The 9,108-nt window shown below is 45.2% G+C and overlaps 1 protein-coding gene across 10 annotated transcripts in view; it reads right to left on the reverse strand.

The window, feature by feature from the left end:
- Window positions 1-9,108, reverse strand: part of ZNF532 (zinc finger protein 532) — a 33,398-nt gene extending 24,290 nt beyond the window's left edge. For 2 of the 10 annotated variants that reach the window (XM_015615763.3, XM_015615762.3), the window contains exon 1: window positions 8,407-8,689. In XM_015615763.3, the coding sequence (XP_015471249.2) occupies window positions 8,407-8,620 (214 nt within the window). In that variant the 5' untranslated portion in view covers window positions 8,621-8,689. The other 8 variants (XM_033511479.1, XM_015615764.3, XM_015615768.3 and 5 more) reach the window with 8 other exon arrangements.

The raw sequence follows: 9,108 nt of genomic DNA on the forward strand, positions 1-9,108 counted from the left end.
AAAAATGACACAAGACACTTGTAATTTCTCTTAAGTCTTGACTTTTCTTAACCGTTGAGCTATTAATCTGAAGAGTAATAAACATCTGTAAGACTTAGGTATTCATCAACACTGCCTACCTGGAAGTCATTGTGGACCATGAGAATGCAACTGAGGAATATTTTTCAAGTATACTGGAATAGACCTAGAAATTTCATGAAACAGCTTCAAATATATATAGAAGGGTTTGGAAATTTGTTTACACAGTTCACATAACAGTTTTGGGCCCTCTAACTTAGGAAATCCTTAATACAAAAACCGATGTATGCATATTATCAAAACCACAAAGCAAGTTTCTATGAGGATTAAATGGAAAAGATTAAATGGAAAAGATATGCAGATACCAAAGCATATCAAATCCATGTAAAGTGACAGCAAGCTTTGACACAGCTTCTCATAATCTGGGATACTAATTAGTTGCATTCTGGTTGTACATTTGACCATAGGTGTCTTTTTACAGTTGTTGCATACATTCAAAAAGAGCTAGATAGTCTCCCTAGTCTGAAACTTCCTCTAATTACATATCCTGGAGTTTAACATTTACCCATAACAATGAATTAAGGCCTGCTTACACAATTCCTCCAAGTATGTTTAAGATCACAACTGCCCAGCAGAGGAGACACAGTTGTCCTTTACTGAGAACTACTGTTGCCCTTATCAAGAACTTCTCTCATTCTTTAAACTTTTCAAGCAAAGTTAAACAAAAAGGGAGATAGAGTCAGTTGTGATACACAAGGAAGAGAAGTTCTAACCTGGCCATTTTATTACTCTCTTCCTCAATATTCTAGGGCACCCATCTTAAGATTGAGCATATAAACTATGTTTCTACCACAACTGCCAGGACTCTGCAGCCATATCCTTTCCCCCTCTCCCCTTTTTGTTTTTCCCCCTCTACAAACCTTTTAGTACCTCTTTCCTTTAAGGATAAAACTCTGCCTTTTATCCAAGATCAAAATCAACTGACATTGGCTGCCAGACAAACCATGAGTCTAGTCCTTCTCTGGGTCAACATGATGCCTGTAAATACTTCAGAAGAGGAAATAAGACAAGCTCCTGGTTCCCTAGGAAATCATGATTTTCCGGGAACTGGAATTTCTTTGAAAAGTGCTCTGAGAATGCTTGAGAAAAGTCATAGAGAAAACCAGTTTATTTAAAAATTCAAGCATTACTTTGCTTACTTATCATTCAATGACAAAAGTAACAAGGAAAAAATCTGGATATGGCAAATAGAATTACACAGCTAGGGAGACACAAAGCAGTGAGGTGAAATGCTTCTGGGTTCTGCTTTTCTGATGGTGGTTGAGAGAACTTCTGGGAAGAGAATGAGTCTTAAAAACTTGAAATAACAGATTCTGAATATACCCTTACTACATGGTTTTCCTGAATCTCTTCAATCACAACACCCACCCTGTATCTGTGTGTCAGTATCTTAGTGGAAGTAAATTCTGGGGGTGAACCAGCAGTGGTTTATTTGTGCTCATGCTTTCCCAAAGCACATGTGCGTGACTCCCTACATTGCCGTTTCTTTGGGAACACATCTCCTCAAATGTTTCCTATGAATAGCATGAAGAAGATGGCATAGATTTTAGCCAAAGCAAGGCACTCCTTGTCCCTTCCACTGTCTTGCTTCTCCCTGTCAGCCTTTTTACTCCATCCAGTGAAGCACTCACTTGGGGAATTATGTCAAAACAAGAACCACACCATGAGAACTCTCTTCTGACAGTAGAAGAAGCAAGCAGGACAAGCAGGACTTAGAAGTAAACAGCTGCTTCTGAGGAACTGACATTTTATTTTACTGCATGGAAATGTTATCATTCCTCCTCAACCCCTGTATGTGCACCTGTCCCAGGCAGAAAGACTCTAGCCATATGAGGAAAAACAAACCTACTCTTTCATGTTCTCTGTTGAGATGGGGGGACACAACAGAGAAACACACACATTTCTTCTTACTTTTCAAGTCAGATTTATCTTGTAGCTCTGACTTCTGGACACCTGCAGATTAGGCCCAGCATTCTCCACAGAAAGACCAAGCTGCCTAGAAACTGTTCTGAGATTAAAAGGTACTTTTCTGGGTAAAGCCAAGCAATTGGGAACACTCCAGTCAGAATCGTTCTGGGGAAGTTCAACAGCCTAACGAAGACATGGAAACAGAATAACCTGGCAGCTCCCAGCCAGGTCCTATCTCCAAACTGCTCAGACCCCCAGTTTTGTCTATCAGGGCATAAGATCAGCTTCAAGCTTTCCAGAAATGGCAAAAAAATCCTCCTCCCTTCCCAATATTTTTGCAATTAATATCCCCTACGCATGAAGGCTTCTATCATTTCAGGATCACAAGCACGGTCTTACATGCTCAAGTTTTACTTTTATTTAATCCTTCACCTCTGAAGAACCAACCAACTTTTCCTCCTTAACACTCACCTTCCTATTCATCCAGATCCTCCAAACAGCTAAACCACAAGTCTAACAACCTCATACAATTGCTTTAACTTGACCAGACCATCTTTTCTACCTTACTGAATTCCTAGCCTTTGCCTTCAAATTCCACTTAAATCTCTAACTCCTTGCTTTTGTTCAGAAAATTACTCAACTTCAGCTTCCCTCAGCAGCAAGTCCCTTTGTTATCAAAGAAAAAAAGAAAACCACCAAATTTAATCTTCATCTACCTGTGGCATTCATGTTCTTGTGACTACATTCCTTTACCTGCCCTGAACTCATTTGTACCACTGTTTGTACTACATACATTTGTGGACTGTGCACCCTTTTTCTTTTCCATGTCTTTCCAAAAACACCAGCATTCTTTCCAGTTTTGTGAAATGAGAACACTGAGAGAACACTGAGCCACCTCTTTTCAGGGTCTGGCACATGGCACCGTCTTGGTTCTGGTATAGCCACATACAGAAATTAGTCCATTTTTATTACTGAATCCCAGGCAGACACACTACTCCAGAGCAAAATTCCAGTAATCTGGGAATAATTACTCCACTTCCAGACAAGAGTAATGATGCCTAAGTAACATCAAGCTCATTCTAGAAGAAAATACTGACACAGGGAGCAATAATACCAGCCTAGCCAGCATAAAACCATACTTATTTGGGTTTTGGTTTCTGTATTGCTGTGACAAGAAATTTCATCAGGTAAAGAAGATATAAGGAATTCAATCAGAATTATAGGAACGTCAATCCTAACATTAAGCAAACTTCATCCTAATGCACAGATTATGAGCAGCTGATTGGTTATTAGTAATTGTGACTGATTTACACTTCCAGACATTTTGCTCTGAAAGCCAAGCGTTGTAGACAGACAAAGCAAAACACTAATCTAACCACAAAACCTTCTTCAGGAAATGGGAACCACATCTCCAATCACAGCCACGCCTGGTTTGACATACTCAGGGCAAGTGGGCTGTGAAAGAGGCCACTTCAACCACAGTCAGCAATGGCTCTCATGCTCATATACAAGAACTACAGGTTTTTTTCTCACTGTCAAAGGGCCCATGACCTGCAAAACCCAAACACCCCTTCCACAAATCACAGAAATTCCTTTTGTAATAAGCAAAGTAAATATTACCCTAAGAAATTTTGATTTCTCAGGATAAAAGTCTTATTTAGCATCCATTTAGCATCCACAACATCAGTAAGGTCATGACAGTCCTAATGTAAACATTTCTGTGAAGTATGGGGTGTTTCACACTTGAAATTTATCCCAAGAACCTACTTTTTCTATATTATACACCATATCTACCTACCTTCAAAAAAGGGGAAAATCCAATTTGTTTCCATGCTCAAAACTCTGTGAGTAAAAGACCTAATCCACCATTCTGACAGCTAAAATAGTGTTACTTGTCATTTATGACTCCTTAGGAGCCTCATCCTTTAGTCCAACACATCAATTTTTGAACTGGGTATCTCAGGTTCTCTTTTGGTATGAGAAAACAAGAAGGGAATCTTCTGGAATCTGAACCATTGCTAGCACAGCTTGAAGGAAACCACACACAGCTGGTTCAAAGTCCAGGACAATCAACATTTGGCAAGCAAAAAGAACAGGGATGTTTCAACACATGAGCAAGGAATCTCCTTATGCACAACATGGGGCTGAATCCCCAGCTGGCCACATGAAAACCACCTGTATTTATCAAGAGGTACAGGCCAGGGTTTGGGTCTAGCCACTTCCAAAATCCCTCCTGAAACAGAGATGAATTCCTAAAAAGCAGGAAAATCTACATACCATTCTTTTTGCAGTCTACTTAGAAATTAATTACAATCATAGCTTCATTTTGTTCTTCTATATATAAAATAGTCTGGGGCACTAACAAGTGAATAATTCAGGTACGCAACAATGAAGAGAATTTTGAGATTCCCAAACTAATGCAGACTCAAATGACATTGTAATGGCACAAGCTTCCCACCTCTTTCCTTTAAGGCACTTTTTTTGAAGTGGATGGCAATTGTGGCCCAGGTACAGCATGAGCAGCTGCAGCTTCCCAGAGACCTCTCCCAGGCAGGCAGGGCCCATCAGGGCAACAAGCAGGCCTGAGTACAGTAGGGTCAAGTTTGGGTTTTTCCGAACATATATTCCTGGTACTCTGCTGCACATTTGTATTTTAACACATAGGCATATGGTTAGGAAAACAACAGTTAGTCAATTCATTCCAAAGAGACTTGGAATGTGATAAATCCCTACCCTCATTCTGGAGATCAAGTAACTGAGACCAGTGCAAAATGAGATCCTGGGTGCTGATACAGAAGACCAGCCCTCCAGCATTAGCATTTGCTGCTGGAAAGCTGGCCTGCATGCACAATCCAAATCTCCTGATGAAGAGCATTTACAGATATTGCTAGACTGAAAAAAGACTCACCAACACTGCAGACTCCATCTATTCAGTTTTCTCATCCTACAGCCAACAAAAATCCCTGCAAATTCAAAATCTCCTTTGCTAAAAATAAAAATTCATAATACAGATAGCATTCAAAAACCCAAACAAAACAGATTCAAGAAATTTTGTCACAACCCAAGAACTCAGAATTTCAAAGCTGCCTACCATTCTGGCAGAAGGAAAAAAAAAAAAAAAATCCCAAAAGATACTCTTGTGTAATATATGAATTTTAGCTGACACTTGGAAAAGAACATGCATCCTCATCCGGAAGAGATCCTATTCCTACCATGCACCAAGAATTCCTGTTTGCAAGCATCATTCTGCTACAGACGTCTATAGTCAAATATAGACCCTCTGCATCCCGATGCTGAAGAACAGGAGCAGAAACCAGCACTGTGATCTGTCAGGCATTTTGCTCCACCACAAGCTATTCACTGCTCTATCAAACCTGAAAAACAACACACCACAGCTGCAGTAAAGCCCACAAACTCAGAATTTCAGGCCAAATGTTAGCATGCTATTTTCACTTTTCTACAATTAATAGCTCGATGCCTTACGTAATCTACTGCAGTCAGAAACAAAAAAGTTCCTTTGTATTGTCACCCTATAGCAGCCAGCACACAACTTACCCGGTATCCACAACCTCTCAAGGCTTTTAGGACTGTCTATTCTGCTGAGCACAGAGGAAAGAACCCTCATTTCACACCACAACAGAGTATTTCCAATGTTCTGCCTCCATATTATCTTGATTGTAGATTACCAAACCAGCTAACACAGCCAGGACTGGGAAGATTTTTTAAAAAAATCACACTGGTTAGGATTCTAGAGTTGCTGATTTCCTGTTATAGGAAGTAACAGTTCTAGCAAAAGAATCCCCCAGGCAAAATGTTTAGTGATCCACTGTGCAAGCTCTAACAGCCTTTGTTCTTCCCTTTGCTAGATTCATTACTGCTTCCTTCTCTCTGCCCCTCTCCCTCTCTCTGAATCCTTCAGATTTCACAATAAGATAAAAACAGCAGCTCAAATCTAAGTACACATTTTGTATTTTCTAGTTGAGAAGGAAAAACTAAAAATTCTATCATTATCCACTGCTTTAAGTTAAAAGCAAGTCACCCCCCTGCAGCTGCTGCACTGTCCATCCGGTTTCCTATGCACAATATCATAATTCACACCACTGATAATGAACTGGAGCTCCATCCAGTCCCCCAAAATATATCTTTCCACTTAGCTGCTGCAAAATCCTCCCCAGGTTAAAACAGTTTAAGAAAAACCATCCATACTATTTCTTTTGCACAAGCTTTTTTGTCTGTAGGCAATATTAAGTACATGTTTAACACCAAAGACCTTAATTAAAAACCCAGTATTGGGTCACTGAGATGTGGTCAAACAATAACGTGTAAATAACCAGACAGCAAATTCTGCACGTGTGAGTCTCTAATACAGCACAGAACAGCTCCCTGCCACAACTGGTCCACAATTCATGATTGTCATTCAGAGGCCTATTCCGTATCACTACACTGTGAAAAAAAACACGTATCTGGATATATTTCAATGAAAATACTGTATTTAGCCAAGATATCAGTAAGTCTTTACAAATAATAGCTTTAATCCTATTAAAACTGGAGGACCTTGATAGCATTTCTTCAGTAACACTTAAACAATTGACTCCTTCCTAATGTGCCAAATGTGCAATCAGGATGTACCTCCACGCTATTGTTATATTCAGCCCAAACCACCACATCTCACCTTGTGAACCTTGACCTTTGAGAGATTTTTTTTAGCCAGCGCTCAGTTACTGCCACAGCCGCATTACCTCTGCAAACACCAAAGGGTTAAAGGCAGCCCCAATCAATAGGCCTACAAGGAAAAAAAAAAAAAGGGAAAACGAGTATGCCTTACAGCATCTTTTCAATGCTTTTATGCACAATTCTACAATATTGTTTCCTTCTGGCCTTAGAGAAAGGCACAGCAAACCCCCCCTTAATGTCTCCTAAAGAAGCAAACCACAAGACAGCACCCTGTAAATAAAACAGCATGCAAAGCATCCTCAGTCACAAGCATAACTACAATTACAAATAATTCAATCCGTTTTATTTAGTTTAGTTTTAAAATAGACTGCATAACCAGTGTCCCACCCTTGCAAAGCAAAAATATTTTAGTAAGGGTCATAAATCTCAGCTCTTGCCCATTCCTTAAGCATAAAAAGGCACGAAAAGCCAAAGTAATCTCAGTTACTGCAAATATGTACATTTACATACAGAAGCCTTTATGACTACGTTAGCCACATACCAGTGCTGTGTGTCTAAAGTGTGCATTCACATACTGTTTTGGGATGGTATCTTTCTGCAAGCTCCTCTGCTTTTGGCTGCCATGAAGGGAGGAAGCTATCCCAGTGTAGTAGCTCAGTGACTGCATTGTGTTCAGGAGCTGATCTGCCTCAAACCAGTTCCAGCCGGTTCTGGTCACCCTACATAAAAAGCTATGGCAACCCTTGCTGAGTTGCCAACAAGACCCTGAAAATCGCAGGGGCTGGTTTTTGTGTGGCGTGGGCCGACACAGCCCTGTGCCCCGGCTCCCCTCTTGCCCGGCCCAAGCAGCCCCTGCTCCCCAGAGCCCCCCGCACGCTCCCTTGCTCGCCTCCCCCACTTACCTCCCACAACCTGGCTGAGAGCTGTGTGTGCGTGCCTGGCTGTAGCTAACAAAGAGACCGCAATAAAAATCCTCACAGGATCTCTCTTGCAGCACCAGGCAGGCTCGGCCACAGCCCTGGGAGACAGGCTGCTAACCTGGGCTGCTACCCCTCTGCTCCCCGAGATGAGAGGTGGCTACTCACACACGTCACATCTGCCCCCTCATGCCCACGGCCATGGGGTGCCCGATCAAGGGCTTCTCCCATCTGCCCTCCCCACTCTTCGTTCCATCTGGGGCCGCCCGAGTGGCATTTTCTGTGCTCTGAGCAGCGTTACTACAGAGTACCCACAAACGCGCCTCCCTCCCCTCAAGAAATCCATTTCCGCAGCAGCAAGATGCCTACAAAATAGTTCCTTTGCTCCCTTCTCGCAGCACCGACTTGGCTGCTACACGGATTTTTTTTATTTTTTTTTTCTTTTGCTATTCGATTATGCTGGAGGCCTTGAGAAGCAGCGAGCTGCAGCCCCACGGCTGGGCAGCCCCCCCCCCCCCCCCCCCCCCCCCCACCCCGGCTTGCACCCGCCGGCTGGGGAGGCCCGGCCAGGCTCTGCACAGCAGCTCCCACCTCGCAGACTGTGCGGACCGACCGCCTCTCCGGCCCTGCGCCTCTCAGGCGATGCCTGCCCAGGGTCTCGGCCCCTGCGGTGCCCACGCCGCTCCGGGGGTCCGCACCCACCTGTGACCGTGGCCGCTCTGCTCCTGCCCACTCCCCTTCACCTCGGCCACGCAAAGGCCTTCCTCCTGCATGGCCGACAGGCACCCAGACCGAGACAGCAGCCACCCCGCTCCTCTTGGCTACTCACCCTTGCTCTGGGAACACCAGTAACCACCTCCGCCTACGCGCTGAAACCCCCTCCTCTCGGAGACTGCGGGAGATGCTGCTCTGCAGGGCTCCCTCCGGGCGGGTGGGCGACCCCGGCAAGCCCCTCTGCCCCTGGCTGCACCTGCAACTGAACAGAGGTCTCGGGCACAACCCTGCACCCCTCCCTGCGGAGACACCTTCTTCGCATCCCTCATCCCCACCCCGTTCTGGGGAGAACCACCATGTTCTTCCGCTGCCTCGGCCCGTCTTCCCCAAACAGGCTGCTGCGGCCGCAACCGCGGCCGGCCCACCCTCGGCCCCTCGGTCCGGGGGCCGCTCCCTCCTCCGGGCTGCCGCGGCCCCGGGCACCTCCCCGCGGGTCTGCGCGCTGCCAGCCCGAATTGGCCTTGTCCGAGCGGGCCTTGCGAACCGTGGAGATGGCCGGGGAGGACAGGCCGTGGCCCCTTCGGCGGCGGGGAGAACGATCCGCCCCCGGCCGGCCGGCCCGGAGCCGGCAGCCCGGGCAGTCCCTGCACGGGTACCCGCGGGGCCCCGGCCGCCGCCAGGCCGGGAGGAAGCGACCCCATAGCATGCAACCTCCGGTCCCCATGCGACACACCTGCTGCGGCCGGAGCCGGCGGGCTCGGGCAGGGCTACGGCCCGCGGCGCGGCCCGGCCCCGCGTCGGAGGAACATAATGGCAG

The sequence above is a fragment of the Parus major genome, unplaced genomic scaffold (genome assembly GCF_001522545.3).
Source record: "Parus major isolate Abel unplaced genomic scaffold, Parus_major1.1 Scaffold258, whole genome shotgun sequence".
NCBI lineage: Eukaryota > Metazoa > Chordata > Aves > Passeriformes > Paridae > Parus > Parus major.